The 15,639-nt window shown below is 49.2% G+C and overlaps 1 protein-coding gene across 2 annotated transcripts in view; it reads left to right on the top strand.

Moving 5' to 3' along the window:
* Positions 1-15,639, top strand: part of ELF4 (E74 like ETS transcription factor 4) — a 46,801-nt gene that overhangs the window by 23,214 nt on the left and 7,948 nt on the right. The window contains exons 2-6 of one of the 2 annotated variants that reach the window (XM_053580586.1): positions 7,474-7,575; positions 7,680-7,733; positions 12,792-12,963; positions 13,359-13,451; positions 14,924-15,115. In XM_053580586.1, the coding sequence (XP_053436561.1) occupies positions 7,716-7,733; positions 12,792-12,963; positions 13,359-13,451; positions 14,924-15,115 (475 nt within the window). In that variant the 5' untranslated portion in view covers positions 7,474-7,575; positions 7,680-7,715. Of the gene's footprint in view, positions 1-7,473; positions 7,734-12,791; positions 12,964-13,358; positions 13,452-14,923; positions 15,116-15,639 lie in introns of both variants that reach the window. The other variant, XM_053580585.1, reaches the window with a different exon arrangement.

Raw genomic sequence — 15,639 nt, 5'->3', positions numbered from 1 at the left:
ATGACAGCTGCAACCAAAAAAATAGCCGGGCATTGTGGAAGGCACCTGTAATCCCAGCTACTTGGGAGGCGGAGACAGGAGAATCGCTTGAGCCCAGGAGTTGGAGGTTGCTGTGAGCTGTGATGCCACAGCACTCTACCCAGGATGACAGCTTGAGGCTCTGTCTCAAAAAAAAAAGAAAAATAGCAGGACTGGCTCAACATCTGTAGCTCAGCAGTAGGGTGCCAGCCACATACACCAGAGCTGGCGGGTTTGAACCCAGCCCAAGCCCGCCAAACAACAAAGACAACTACAACAACAACAAAATAGCTGGGCATTGTGGCTGGCGCCTGTAGTCCCAGCTACTGGGAGGCTGAAGCAAGAGACTCGCTTAAGCCCAAGAGTCTGAGGTTGTTGTGAGCTGTGACGCCACGGCACTCTACCAAGGGTGACATAGTGAGACTCTGTCTCAAAAAAAAAAAAAAAATAGCAGAGCACAGTGATGCACAGCTGTAGTTCTAGCTACTTGGGAGGCTGAGGCAGAAGCATTGCTTGATTCCCAGGAGTCCGAGGCTACAGTGAGCTCTGATTGTGCCACTGCGTTCTAGCCTGAGTGACGGTGAAACCTTGTCTCAGAAAACCCCCTGCTTTTTTCTGCTCAGGAATCTATAATAACTTTCAGTTGCTCTCCAAATGAAGGTCTCATGGCACTGTCTGATGGATTTAGGTCCCATCCACTTATCCAGATCCACAACCAATCCTCCCCTCTCCCTGTAGTCAGATTGGTGTTTCTTTTCTTTTCTTTTTTTTGAGACAGAACCTCAAGCTGTCGCCCTGGGTAGAGTACTGTGGCATCACAGCTCACAGCAACCTCAACTCCTGGGCTCAAGCGATTCTCCTGCCTCTGCCTCCCAAGTAGCTGGAACTACAGGTGCCCACCACTACTATTTTTTGGTTGCAGCTGTCGTTGTTTGGCGGGCCTGCAGATTGGTGTTTCTCTCTACATAAATTTTACTTTTTTTTTTTTTTGAGATAGTCTCACTTTGTCACCCTGGGTAGAATGCTGTGGCATCATAGCTCGCAGCAACCTCAAACTTTTGGGCTCAAGCCATCCCCTTGCCTCAGCCTGCCAAGTAGCTGAGACTACAGGTGCCCGCCACAATGCCTGGTTAGTGTTTAGAGACAACAAGTCTTGTTCTTGCACAGGCTGGTCTTGAACTCCTGAACTCAAGCAATCCTCCTGCCTCAGCCTCCCCAGAGTGTTAGGATTACAGGCGTGAACCACTGTGCCCAGCCCATGAATTTGACTATTGTTGGTTATGTCCCTTCAGCCTTCATTTCACCCCACCATGTCCATTTCTGTTTCTTCCTCTCCATGCACATAAAGGTGTGCTGAATATTTAATGAGCAATCCTGGCCCAAAGTCAAAAATCAGAGCAGGAAATTGAAAAACACATCTAGGACATAGCAGACAGCTTTTACCCACATTAACTCACTGGCCTTTAGTAACAACCCCTTGAGCTAGGTAGGATAGCCCTGTTCTTCAGAGGAGGAACATGACCTGTCTCAACCCACGGCAGAGCTGGATTCTACCTGGGAAGCTTACACTCCAAGGTCTGCAGGAGATTAGGGGGTCCTCCTAGGCTGTAGTGGCAGGTGAGTTCATAGCTGTCCCGGATGTGGTTTTCCCCCTATTCCTGCAGAGTTCTCCCATCCCTGGCTTAGAGCCACTCTGTCCCTTCCTCTTCCCTGAAGCACTAGAGATGAGGATGTGGTGGCCACAGGCACCTCCAGGGGGTGCTCTTTTGGCTTTCTCAGGGCAGCTGGAGAAATAGGTTCCCTTTGTCAGTAACCTTCCCCCACCTTCCTCTGCTACTGGGGCTTCTGTAGTGTTCTTCTTGCCACATAACCACAACCCAAAGGGCTGGGGCTCAGCAAGGACAGGGGACTGGGAGCGCAGCACCAGCCACAAGCAGCCTGCTCCTCTCTCCAGGGCCCCCAACCCAGGCAAGGAGCCAGCCACTTCCCAATTAACAGCTGGAACCCTCCAGCCCTCCATCTATGTTCTGGGGCCAGTTGCGGGGACCACTGTCTGGGGCTTAATGCTCCCCAGCTCTCTGGGAGGTCACTTGAGACTCATAATCTGGATGAGTGCTTTTTAATTTTTAAAGTGCTTTCCCACTACCATCTTCATTCACCCGAGACTCCCTGATGAGCACCTGCTAAGCCTGGATTACCTGTAGCCCTCACCCACTTGAAGGATGACTGAAACCACAGCCCAGAAAGATGGCCAGCTTTTCCACTGTCACACATCTTGTTGAGATGCAGCCAGGAGAGCATTTCCCTCTTCCACCAACCTGGATGGGGTACACCACAGTGGGCTATGGGGCCCCTGGAGAAAGAGGAGGGAGCATCTCTTTGCCTGGGGCCTGCTATCTCCTGCCACCCTAATCACCTCTCCTCTGGGACAGATCAGAGCCTGGGAAGGCAGGAACAGGCAAGCAGCTCTGGGCCACCTTGCCATAGGAATTGGGACAGACTGTGCCCTGGAATCAAACACTGATGGGGGGCAAGGAAGGAAACTGGGTTTCTTGTAAATAAGCACAGAGAAACCCCAACCAACTGAGCTTGCAAAACCTTTATTTTTTCCCCCTCCCTCTTCCTGATTTCATCTTAAATGGAGGGGGCGGTTGGAAGAGAGGAATAGAGGAGCAGGAGCTAACAAAATAGCTGTGGGGGCTTCTCCGGGCACTTGCCTAAGGAGAAAGATGAGTTCGCTGATTGGAGTCCAGCCTAACTGGGCCAAGGTCATGGGTTTGAGTCCTGTGGAGAAGTTCATTCTGCTCTGTCCAGGTCCACACACTGGATCCCCGACTCTGGGCTTCTGTCTTTTAAATACGCACTGCTGGTCACATGGTGCAGCAGGCAATTCCCTGCTTGATGACTATTAGCCAAGAAGGGGCTGTTTTTAAGCAGAAGGTACAGCTGTTCCTGGGGTAGTCTCCATTTTGTTTGTGGTTGGGGGGAAGGGTGTTGAGAGAGTGGGAAATGGCATGAAGGAAATTGTCACTTCCTTTCCAGAGAATTCCAGAAAGGTTTCATGGAGGACAAGGTATTTCAGGAGTGAGAGCAGGCTTCAAGGGGATGAGGAACTGGAGAAGAATTGTGCTTTGTGGCCTAGCTGACCATCTGGCCTCCATGTTTTCTGGCATGTGTGAAAATGCCACGGATGTTACCAGCAATTCTGTGACAGCCATTGGGTCAGCTGAACGAGTGTGGATTTAAACTCATTCCACACATACTGTGGACATGGCTTTCACATCAGGGCTGTTTTCTGTATGGGAGGTCCTGATGGGTGGGTACTGGACACTACTTGGAATGTTCCAGTGATGGTCCCAGAAAGGGTCTGTATGTCTGAGGGAGGCCCAGTTGTGGTGACACAGGAGCAGCTCAAACCACTTCTATTTGGCTTTGGTTTTGAAATGCAGTCAGAGCCACAGAGAGCCTGAGGTGTGCATTTGCAGGCCAGGAGGTGGGCGTCTTGGCCTGCTCACTCCCTCCTGCGGAATACAGGGTACACACGGTACACAGGCTCACATGGGTGTCCAGGGCCCATGTCCTCTCACAAAGGTTTTACTTTCAGCTCAGTAAGACAGGCCCTGGGAGCCAGGGATTTTGCATTACTGAGAAGGCAATGAGGGAGCGGAGTTCTTTCCACCGGGGAGGAGAATTTGGAGCCAGTAGTGAGCTGAGCAGTGCTCACTTAGGGGGAATTCACCATCAGTTACTAAGGGCTCCCAGGAGCCTCAATTCCTGAGCCTAGTGTCTGTGTGTCCCTCTGGAGTCCCCCATTTGCTGGCAAGTCAGAGTCCAGGCTCTAGGCCTCTGAAGCTGTGTCCCATCCAAAGGAGAGGGGAGCCCCTGGTGTGGGCCTCTCTGGCCTCCAGCAGGGCGCAGGGCGGGCCTTCTGTGGTGGTAGCTTCCTTGGTTTCAGGTTCCTGGGAGAGGGAGGTTATTTTGAGGGACTTAAGGGGGGGAGATGGTTCACTCCTCTGACAGGGAGAGTGAGTGAACATGCAAATAAGGCTCTCTCCACCTCTCACTTTCAAATCCTCAAACATCTGAAGGGGGAGGGGGGAACTTTCTGGACTGGGAGGTTCCAAGATGGGGGGAGTATTGCTTAGCCTTGGCTTCAGGATGGATCAGCAGGATCTGCCTCAGTTGCTGAGGACACCCTCACAATCACTCATAGTCCTAGGCCAGCATAACCTGCACCAGCCACGTCCTGGACTTAGATACTTCAACATACAGACACATACCAGAATGCAATTAGAACTGTTTTTTATTTCAAATCTCTCCTCTGCATTGATGGCCAAGAGTTTCATCCAATACAGTGCAGTGGCTGCCACCCATCTCGGACCAGCTCCCTAGCTGATGGGCCTTGGGGGACTCACCCCAAAGATACATGGGCCACATCCCTACTCAGGTGCTGGCACTCTCTTCCTGAGAAGCACTACCCCACAAAACCAGAAGAACCCCTGCCCCTGCCCCAGCCCCACCCTCATCTTCAGCACAGCCTCCTGGAGCCAGCATTACACAGTGTTTGTCACTCATACAAGGCAGCTTGTAGCTGGCTCAGAGGAGGAGGAACCAACGACTGAGCTTGTGGCTTTGCTGGCCAGACCAGGGCAGCCCTTTGACACACAGAGGCTCTCACGCACATGTGCTCATACTTGGAACACATGCGCACACCCCATGCATACATGTACCTACAAGCGTGCTTGCACACCCACAGTGAACACAGAACTCACCATGTAAATGACAATGGAGAAGTATACAGAAGTCACCTCAGGGAGTACTCACATTTCTCTCACTCGCATGTAAGAGTGTGTGACACCCCACACTCGCTGCACACATGGACACACATTGCCCAGAAAACACACCTGACAGATGCTGACTGACCAATATCACCCACCCATCCATCCATCCATCCATCCATCCCACAAACATGAACTGAGTGCCTGCTGTATGCCAGGCATAGTGCAGTGTGTTCAGGTTTAATCAATCACACAGTCGTCCCTGCCCTCAAGGAAGTGACTATCTAATAAGGGGTGGGAGAGGCAGTAAGGAAGGCGCATAGATTTGCCCCAGGAAAATGCACTGGCAATAAACTTGCAGAAATGAAATACAGGATGGACATAAAGTTCATGTGCAATTTAAAATAGTTTAACATGCTAGCACTCTGGGAGGCTGAGGCAGGGGGATGGCTTGAGTTCAGGAATTCGAGGTCAGCCTGAGCATGAGTGAGACCCCATCTCCAAAAATAGCTGGGCATTGTGGCGGGCACGTGTACTACTGGGAGGCTGAGGCAAGAGGATCACTTGAGCCCAAGAATTTGAGGTTGCTGTGAGCCATGACACTATGGCACTCTACCAAGGGTGACAAAGTGAGACTCTGTCTCAAAAAAAAAAAATTAAAACTTAAAAAATAAAATAGTTCAACATCGCAAATTGCACTTGAACTTTATGTCCACCCTGTACTAACATGTGAACAGAAACCTCAGAGATGAGTAAACCTAGAGGTAAGGGCCATAGCGAATGACCTTGTGGAGAGGAGGCAGGCAGGAGGTTTTTGTTTAGATAAAGTGGGATTAAGTGAAAGTGATCACCTTTCATTTGATTAGTATGAGAATGTTTCCTGGGGGTAAGCAGCCTGTGGGAGGGAGGAGCTGCTGTGGAATGTGACAGCCTTGGGCACTTAGGCTAGTGGGGGACAGACCTTCCAAGCATAAATGGCCCTGGGAGGCTTCACAGGCCCCTGGAGAAGGGTCACTGGCAGGGTCAGGTGGGGGCAGGTAGGGGTGGGAGGAGCACACCCAGGGCTAGGACCACGTTTTTCCCATTGCCACCGCCTCCTCCCAGGGCGGACCTAGCCGAGCTCCGTCTCTCATTCGCCCGAAGAGCAACTCAGACCTGACAGGTTGAGTTGAGTTGAGTTGAGCGACTTCTCCAGACTTTTTGTTGGGGTGGATGGAAAGGTGTGGGGGTGGGGGTGTGGAGAGGGTGGGGCCGACCCTGTGGGCTAACGGAAAGGAAGTGGGAGAGGCCTGGGTGTCTGCCGTGGGGCAGAGCGGTCATCAGGGAGGTCACCGTGGTGCCCCCCTTCTTTCCTTTTACCCCTCTCTGAAGTTCCTCATTTTTCTGAGCCAGGAGAAGGTTTTGCCACCCTGGCACTGCCAACGGAGTGTCATGGACGTGGTGTGTCAATGCTACTGTGGTGTGTGTAACCTAGTCTTCAGGCACTTGTGGTTGAACCAGTCTGTTTGTAGACCCACCCACACTCACATCCACACACTTTAAATGGGACCTGAAGGGCCAAAGACATAGCTTCTGGAAGGGGAGCAGCCCAAGTGTTCAGGGTGGAGGAGGACCGCTGCTGACAGTGGATGGGCCACCAGGGCATTGACAGTCCTGAGGAGCCCAGCTGGCCCAGATGCCATAGGAGCACCCAAGGTCCAGACCATGAGCACAGGAGGCACGCAGAGAGATGAGAGGCATGTGTAGGCTGCAGTAGACACAGAAGATTTCCTGGAAAAGGGGCCTGAGCTGGCCCTGGAGGATGGGGAAGGTTCCACTCGCCCCTCCCCCAGTCGGGGCTCTACTCACTAGTTCCCAGGGTGACAGTTCAGTCTTGAAACTGAAAGCAAAGCTGAACCAAGAACATAAACCCACACACAGCACAGAGGCCATCCTCTCTGGCAGGCAGTGGCAGTGGGGGTGGGGCATGCTGATGAACACACAGGGTATGTGGCCCAGTTGCCCCCCCTCCATCTCCAGGCTCTATGGAGGTGTGGCCGCATCTGAGAGTTTCATCCCTAAGAACAGGGTTAGGCCACTGCTGGACCTGACACAACACAATCCCCACTGCGAGGCTTTCTTCCTACTTCCAAAGTAAATCGAGCCTAACTTTGACTAGAGCCAAGCAGAGTCAGGAAGAGCACCCTGTATACCCATGTGTCCTCACTTGCACCCCCTCACACCAAATTCATCCCCAAGCCAAGGGAGTTGTAGGGATCCTTCATGCTACTGCCCCCTCCATGTAGCCAGGCTGGCATCCTGATTTCCCCCATGCCCATGCCCTGGGGATTTATCTTCAGGGTGGGGAGAGCCCAGAGTCCCTCTGTCTGGCAGCTTCTTTGGAAAAAGGGGTGGGGCAGGGAGGGAGGGAGGCCACATGTGTTCAGGGCTAATGTGAGATATAGATGTTGGTGACCCAGACTGGCACCAAGGCTCAGCCACTTCCCAGTGGAGGCCATTCCATTGACTTCTTTTTCTTTCTTTCTTTACCTGCCTCCTTTCTTCTCCCGTTTTGGCCATTCTTCTACTGACAGTCTGCCCTGGCATAGCAGGGTCTCTCTGGTTCACTAGCTATCCTGGCCAACAGAGCTCAAGGAAGGTGATTTACCCACTATCCCCTTCTCTCCCTTCTCCCCAGGTTGCTCCTGCGATTGGCCCAGCTCAACATGCAGCTTTAAGCCTGGCTTAGACCACCAGCTCCTCCAGTCTTCTACATCCCTGTTGTACTGCAACTCACAAGGTACCTGAGTGCATCTCTTTGTCAAGAAAGAACCGCGGTTACAGAGGGCCCTGTGGGTCCTGCTGTCGGCTCTCTGAGAAGACAGCATGGCTATTGCCTTACAGCCCAGCGACCTGATCTTTGAGTTTGCAAGCAACGGGATGGATGATCTCCACCAGGTATGGTCTCAGAGAATAAAGCCCAGTAGAACAGCACAGATGATGAGATTGGCACAGGCAGGCAGACAGCCAGTGAGCAAACACCTACTATGCTCAGGCCTGTACACGAGCTGGTCACTCATGCGGCTGGTCAGTAGTCATCAGGTGGTCATTTAGGGAGCTGATTGCCCACACACGATCACCATGGCAGCCACGCAGCTGCTAAGCAAATCAGCTGAGCTAATCAGTCAGTCAGCAACGGGGACTGTGTGCACAGGGTGCACACTGACCATCATATGCATTTTCAGCCACTTCCCTCACCTGAAGTATCACAGGGAGAACGCTGCTGGGTCAACAGCATAGCAAGAGAGAGTACTGCCAGCTGGAACTGGCAGGAGCAGTCCATGTCTTTGGAATTCAGACTCATGTCTCTGGCCTAGTTGCTGGCCCTTCCATAACTGTCTTTCTGGCCTCAACCTCAGGATTCAGGACAAACTGGAAATGGGGTCTTTTGGTGGGAGGAAATTGGAAATTTGGAAAATAGGACAGGATTCTGGTGCTTGATGAGGTCCCCACTGCTCCATACCTTCCCTGCACTGGTACATTTTTCGTCCTGATACACTCAGCACTACCCTTCACTCTCCTCCTTTCACAAAATGGAGAAAGAAGGGGCCATCAGGTATGGTAGAAGGAATGAAAGATTAGGAGTCAGGAGCCCTGTGTTCTGATCCCAGTTTGACCAGTGTCACTTGGGCAAATACTATCCCCTTTCCTATCTAATTGCCATCTCCCTGTCTTCTCATAGAAGAGATACAACTGGATTGATTATCTCAAAGGGCATCCTAACCTAATTTAATGCCTTCTATCCTAAATCCTTGTGAGGAAGAAAAAAAATATCCCGTCTGTAGCAGCCTACGAAAGGCCGCCCCCTAGTGGCCTTCAAGCACCTTGAACTTACTGGCCAGTGCGTTCTTACCCAAAGTAGAGCAATTTTGTTTGTTTGTTTGTTTGTTTTGAGACAGAGCCTCAAGCTGTCGCCCTGGGTAGAGTGCCGTAGCATCACAGCTCACAGCAACCTCCAACTCCTGGGATTAAGCAATTCTTTTGCCTCAGCCTCTCAAGTAGCTGAGACTACAGGCGCCTGCCACAATGCCCGGCTTTTTTTTGTTGTAGTTGTCATTGTTGTTTGGCAGGCCCAGGCTGGATTCGAACCCACCAGCTCTGGTTATGTGGCTGGTGCCTTAGCCGCTTGAGCTACTTTTTTCCCCTTCTCCTTTATTTTTTATTAAATCATAACTGTACACATTAATGCATTTATGGGGTACAATGTGCTGATTTTATATACAATTTGGAATGCTTACATCAAACTAGTTAACATAGTCTTCACCTCACTTGTTTAATTATTGTGTTAAGACATTTATACTCTACACTTAATATATTTGACATGTACCCTTGCAATATGCACCATAGGTGTGGTCCCACCTTACCTTCCCTCCGTCCAAACTCCCCTCTCCCCTACCTTCCCTCTCCTCTGCCCTCCTTCATCCTGGGCTATAGTTAAATTACTTTTATTTTTTTACGAGACAGGTTCTCACTCTGTCACCTAGAGTGTAGTGGCAGGATCACAACTCACTGCAACCTCCACCTGCCAGGCTGAAGCAGTCTTCCTGGCTCAGCTTCCTGAGTAGTTATGACTATAAGCATGAACTACTGTGGCCAGCTAATTTATTTTATGTTCTGGTTTTTTTTGTTTGTTTTTTGAGACAGAGTCTCACATTATCACCCTCGGTAGAGTGCCGTGGTGTCACAGCTCACAGCAACCTCCAATTCCTGGGCTTAGGCGATTCTTTTGCCTTAGCCTCCCAAGTACCTGGGACTACCAGGTGCCCACCAAGACGCCCGGCTATTTTTTTGTTTTTTGCAGTTTGGCTGGGGCCGGGTTTGAACCCGCCACTCTTGGTATATGGGGCCGGCACCCTACCCACTGAGCCACAGGTGCTGCCCTATTTTCTTTGTTTTTATTTTTGTATTTTTGTTGTTGTTGTTGTTATTGCCCAGGCTGTTCTCAAACTCCTGGCCTCAAGCGATCCTCCTGCCTTTGCCCCCCAAAGTACTGGGGTTACAGATGTGAGCCACTGTGTCCCACCTTCTCAGTTTTACTGAGCACCTTCAGTGTACCTCGCCTCATGGAAGGCCTCAGGCTAGGAGAAAGGCAGAAAAATCAAACCATACCTGGGTTCTCAACGCTGCTTGTCATTTTTTACTTGTTTCTAGTCTACTCAGCAACTTTTTCTGTTCTTTGAAGGTGTTCTTACCTCCAAGCTTGCTCCTCCACTCTAAGCAGACAGCCTCTCCTCCAATCCAGAGAGAAGCTCAAAGCCAAGGACGCCCTCAGTTCCCTCCCTTGTCCTTTTTGTCTATAATATCTCCTCTTCTTATTTCCTTCCCACTGGCCTACAAAAAGAAATATCCCTCTTCTTTGCAAGGGGAACTCCTTGCTTCTGTACTTAATCTGTTCTCTCCTGCCTCCTTCAAGACCTCAAACCATCAATCGCCTCCTGTCTCTCTGTGTCCTTCAGACCTCCCAGATCTTCCTCCTCAACCTTGAGCATCTTCATATCTCCCTAAGCCTAAAAGGAACCCTTCCTTTCTTACTGCCCTCTCTTTAAAAAACCACTTTCTTAGCTCCTTTCTTCCCGCCCCATGATAGTCTCCACCGTCTGTTTTTACTTTCTCATCTCCCTTTCACTCATTTTAAGAAAGAATATTTTTATTGTGAAATGTATCATGTAGACAAAATATGTATACCTAAATCATATATATACACACACATATATATAACTATAAAATGAACACCAAATTTTTTTTGAGACATAATCTTACTATGTCACCCTCAGTAGAGTGCTATGGCGTCACAGCTCATAGCAACCTCAAACTCTTTTTGGGCTTAAGCAATTCTCTTGCCTCAGCCTCCCAAATAGCTGGGACTACAGGTGCCCGCCACAATGCCTGGCTATTTTTTTGGTTGTAGTTATCATTGTTGTTTGGCAGGCCTGGGCTAGATTCAAACCCGCCAGCTCTGGTGTATGTGGCTGGCACCCTAGCCACTGAGCTACAGGCACCAAGCCAAATGAACACCCATGTTAAGAAACCCACCCAGATTAAGAAATAAAACTAAGAACTGCATCTATGCCAGGCCCTGTTGTGGGGGCCATTATGTGTATTTATCTGTTCAAACAATCCTATGGAGTCAATCCTGTGATCACCCCAATTTTATAAATGAGGAAACTGATACACAGAATAGGTAACTTGCTCAAAGTCACACTGCTAGTAAGTAGCAGAGCTTGGTTTCAAACCTCAGTAGTCTGGTTTTAGATTAGCACAATCCAGTAGAATTTTCTGTAATGCTGGAAATTTTCATATTTGTGCTCTTTAGTATGAGGCACCAGTCACATGTGGCTATGGAACATATGAAATGTGGCTAGTGCAATTGAAGGACTGAATTTTTAATTTTTCCATAGTTATCATTACCTTTAAAATTTTTATTTTATTTATTTATTTATTTATTTTGTTTTGGAGACAAGAGTTTTGCTCTGTGGCCTGGGCTAGAGTGAAGTGGTGTCATCATAGTTCACAGCAACCTCAAACTCCTGGGCTCAAGTGATCCTTTTGCCTCAGCCTCCCAAGTAGCTGGAACTACAGGCGCCCACCTTAATACCTGGCTATTTTTAGAGACAGGGTCTCGCTCTTGCTCAGTCTGGTCTCGAATCCATGAGCTCAGGCAATCCACCAGCCTAGGCCTCCCAGAGTGCTAGGATTACAGGCATGAGCCACTGCACCTGGCCTGGGGCCTTAAATGTTACACCCAGTTACTTGCCTCAGTCTGTCCTCTCTGTCATGTTATAACTTGGCCTGGGACCGTGACACTGTTCTGAAAGTGCTCTAGCCAAGGTGACTACCAAGTGGCCAAACCCAAAGGCCTTTTATCAGTTTTTATTCTTCTGGATTTTTCAGGAGCATTAGATGGGACAATTCTCATTCTTTTTTGATGAAAAGAGAATCAACACCCTCCTGAAAAAAAAATTTGAAATCTACAGAAAAGTAGAAATAAAACAAAAAAAATGCCCCAAGTCCCACAACCAAAATATAACTATTATTAACATTCTGGTGTATTTTGGTTTATTTATTTATATACACAAAGTTTTCCTTTTTGATAGGCACTCAAATGTGTCAATACAGAGTTTGTTAAAAACAGTTACAACACACTCCTTTTTTTTAATTTAGCTTTGCTTAATTTCAGAACACTTATGTTCTCATCTTATCTACTCCAAGGGATTGAGCGACTACCAGTTCCCTTTTGAACTCTTGGATGCTTAGTTTTGACTCCCTGATAGGCATCTCCATTTTAGATGTCCCAAAGGTACCTGAAGCTCACCACAACCAGACATGATATCTTTTATCTTTCTCCAAAACCTGTTTTTCCTCCTCTTGGGCTTATCCTTCACATAAGCAATGTTCCTATGTGTCTGCTGAATCCAGCTAGAAACTGAAACACCCTCTCATATCCACACAGTGACTGGACCTTGAGCTTTCCACTTCTGTAATGCCTCTGTTCTGTCTTCATTCCCACCGTCGTTGCCATAGGCTGAGTCCTAAGATGTCTGAGCCCCTAATTCTGGTCGTGAACTAGGTCCCCAACCCTGACTGTAGGCTGAGTCCTTTACCTGAGCCCCTTGAACTTGCCATCAACTAATCCTTTCCTACTGGCCTCAGCCACTTCTCATAGACTGAGCCCTAACCGGCCACAGAGTAACTCATAACTACAACCAATTAAAAATAATACTTGTCCTTGGTTGAGTGCAGGTGGTCCAGAGATAACTCATCCCTATTAATCAAGAACCTACTTGGAGAATCACCTAGTGAGACTGGACACAGAGCAATGTCATCCTATACAAAAGGCTGTCTCTGAGGGTCCCCAAGAGTTAGAAATTGCACAAAGTGTCAGCTTCTGGCGTGTGTGTGAGGGGCTTCCTAGAAAAGGAGAGTGAACCTTGAACCAGATCCTTTTCTTCTCTCTAGTTGGAAGACCCCTCCGTGTTCCCAGCTGTGATCGTGGAGCAGGTCCCCTACCCCGAATTACTGCATCTATACTCAGGACTGGATCTGGACGACGTTCACAATGGCATCTTAACGGATGGGACTTTGTGTATGACTGAGGATGACATACTGGAAGGCAGTTTTTTGCTGGAAGGTCTGTTCCCCACCTGGGCAGGGAAGGTGTGGTAAAGAGCGGGTTCTGTCATCAGGGAACAGCACAACAGCTTCTACTAACCCCATACAGAATGATGAAGACCCTTAAGGAAAGATAGTATTGCTTCAGAGAGGAGGAACCATCTTAATGGATCCCTGATCTTTCTAGATGGGGTGGGACAATGAGGAGTGGAGACCAATTAGGACAGGAGGGGCACTAGGTCCTTCCCACTGTCCTCAGTAGCTCTGGCCAGGGTCCCGGGGGCTCCTTGGCTTATCACTCACTTGGTTCCTTAGTACTATGTTTGGGCTAGCCCTGATTCTAGCTGTCCCCTCTGCCTGTGGCCTGAGGGAATTTTTCTTCTCTCCTGCGCCCCTCATGGAACCTGGAACCAGATGAAAATGAGGCCACCTCACACAGCATGTCAACAACTGAACTCTTGCTAAATATGGACTCTCTTGATGACATCCTGGATGAGAAGCAGATCTGTAAGTTTGAGACCCAGGGCCTTCACTCAAGGGAACAAAAAAAATTTTTTTCCTTTTTAAGATATCCTATCTCTCTACCGAGGGAGACGAAGTAAGACTCTGTCTCAAAAAAAAAAAAAAGAAAGAAAAAGAATAAAATATCCCATCTGCATATTGGATTCCCAGGCACATGTGCATGCAGGCATATGTACCATACCCCCTGACACGTGTAACTTTTGTCTTTTTGCAACTGCTTATTTCACTTAGCATCATGTCCTTAAAGTCTGTTTGTACTGTAGCATGTGTCAGAATTTCTTTCCTTTTTAAGGCTGAATAATATTGGCCAGGGTGACTTTTTCAGGTCCCTCTGCTCTTTTGTTTGGCTCCCAAGAAAACTTAAGAAATGCAGGGTGTGACTTATTTAGAAACCTACCAGGCTTGGAACATCTTCATCCTTTCCCTGTTCTTAGAGGCCGGCTTGATCCCTGCTGGTCCTGCCTGGCTCCTGACTCCCCAGAAGTCCCCCAAAGCAGGCTCCTCCCAGTGCCCTCTCAGCGGATACCCTAACACCATAGAAGGGTTCCCTCAACCCTCCTTCTCCTAAGGGGGAGCTGTGACATAGAGGGGGAATGAAAGCACTAATACTAAATGTTAAGAGATTTCTAGTCCAGCCAGGTGGGGTGGCTCACGCCAATAATCCTACCACTTGGGAGGCCAAGGCCGGTGAATTGCCTGAGCTCACAGGTTCGAGACCAGCCTTAGCCCGAGCCAGACCTCATCTCTAAAAATAGCCAGGCGTTGTGGTGGGTGCCTGTAGTCCTAGCTACTTGGGAGGCTGAGGCAAGAGAATTGCTTAAGCCCAGGAGTTTGAGGTTGCTGTGAGTTATGATGCCACGGCACTCTACCAAGGGTGACAAAGTGAGACTCTGTCTCTAAAAAAGAATAAGCAAAACTAACCTATGGTGATAAAAGTTAGAAGAGATTTCTAGTCTGGACTCTTGCTAATATTCAATATTCGATTTGTTGAATCCAGGATTGAACAATATTTACTGAGGGCCTGCCTATACCAAGCACCAACTTGCTGTGTGACCTTGGGCACATGACTTGCCATCTCTGAGTCTATTTCAGTTTCCTCATCAGGAAAGCAAAGGAATTGAACTAAATGATTTCTAAGGCCCCCTAGAGTTGTGAAATAAGTGAAGGACTAAATCAAGGTGGCCCTTTATTCTGAATGCCACCCAGAACTTCCTCAGACCCAGCAGTGGGCTATACATGTGGCAGCTGTGATTGGGGCCAGCTTGTCCCCACGGCGCTACAGATGTTTCCTCCCCTGGTGGTAGGAGACATATGAGGCATTTTCAGGTGTATCCTGTGTCTGGGGCCATGGGGAAAAGCTCCGCCCTCCCTAGAAACCCACCATTCTCTCCAGCTGTGGGAGGCCCCGCCCTGGCCCCGTGCTGGGCCCCGCCCACCTCAGGCCTTTCTTCTTGCAGTCAATACCTCCGAAATGTTTCCAGACTCAGACCCTGCTTCAGCCATCTCTCTGCCCAACTACCTGTTTTCTGCCTGTGATCCCGATGTCCTGAACAGGGCACTTGACACTAGTAACCAGGAGGCACCTTCTCTGGAGGAGAAGGTCCCCAAAGAGGAAAGTACCAAGAAGATTGCAAAATCAAAGAAGAGAAGTAAGAGAAGGGGGAGGGAGTGTGTGTGTGTCTCCAGGGGGTTGGCGGTGGGGGTGGTGTCAGGGAGATCTTGAGGGTTTGAGTCAGCCAAGACTCGGGCACAGTAGGAGGCCAGCTCTCTGGTGTGGCCAGGGAGGACTAAAAGGTCTCTTTTTCCATAAAACCTGGCCTCATTCGTTGGCCTGCCCGTAGTCTGACATTTTCTGTTCTGCTCTTGTCTAACCAGCATGTGTAAACCCCGTGAGAAGTGCCAACAATCCCGATGGAGTGAATCCTAGGCTGGGAGTTTAAATACCTGCTTGGCCCCCTGGACCTCTGGGGGCCTCTGCCTATAAAAGACGAGTCATCCTTGGAGCTTATCTCCCTTCTGTGGAGCTTATGAAGCTAAGGCCATATATGAGAAAGGACTTTGGGCTTTCCCAAGCCCGGGTGTTATTGATTTACTCAGGTGATGGCTGGCTGATAATGCCTTGTCAGCATAGCAGCCAAACCCTCAGCCCCACACTTACCTGCACAACAGTGGT

The sequence above is a fragment of the Nycticebus coucang genome, chromosome X (genome assembly GCF_027406575.1).
Source record: "Nycticebus coucang isolate mNycCou1 chromosome X, mNycCou1.pri, whole genome shotgun sequence".
Lineage (NCBI taxonomy): Eukaryota > Metazoa > Chordata > Mammalia > Primates > Lorisidae > Nycticebus > Nycticebus coucang.
Note: the sequence above shows the minus strand (reverse complement) of the source record. Positions and strands in the feature narration are given on the sequence as shown.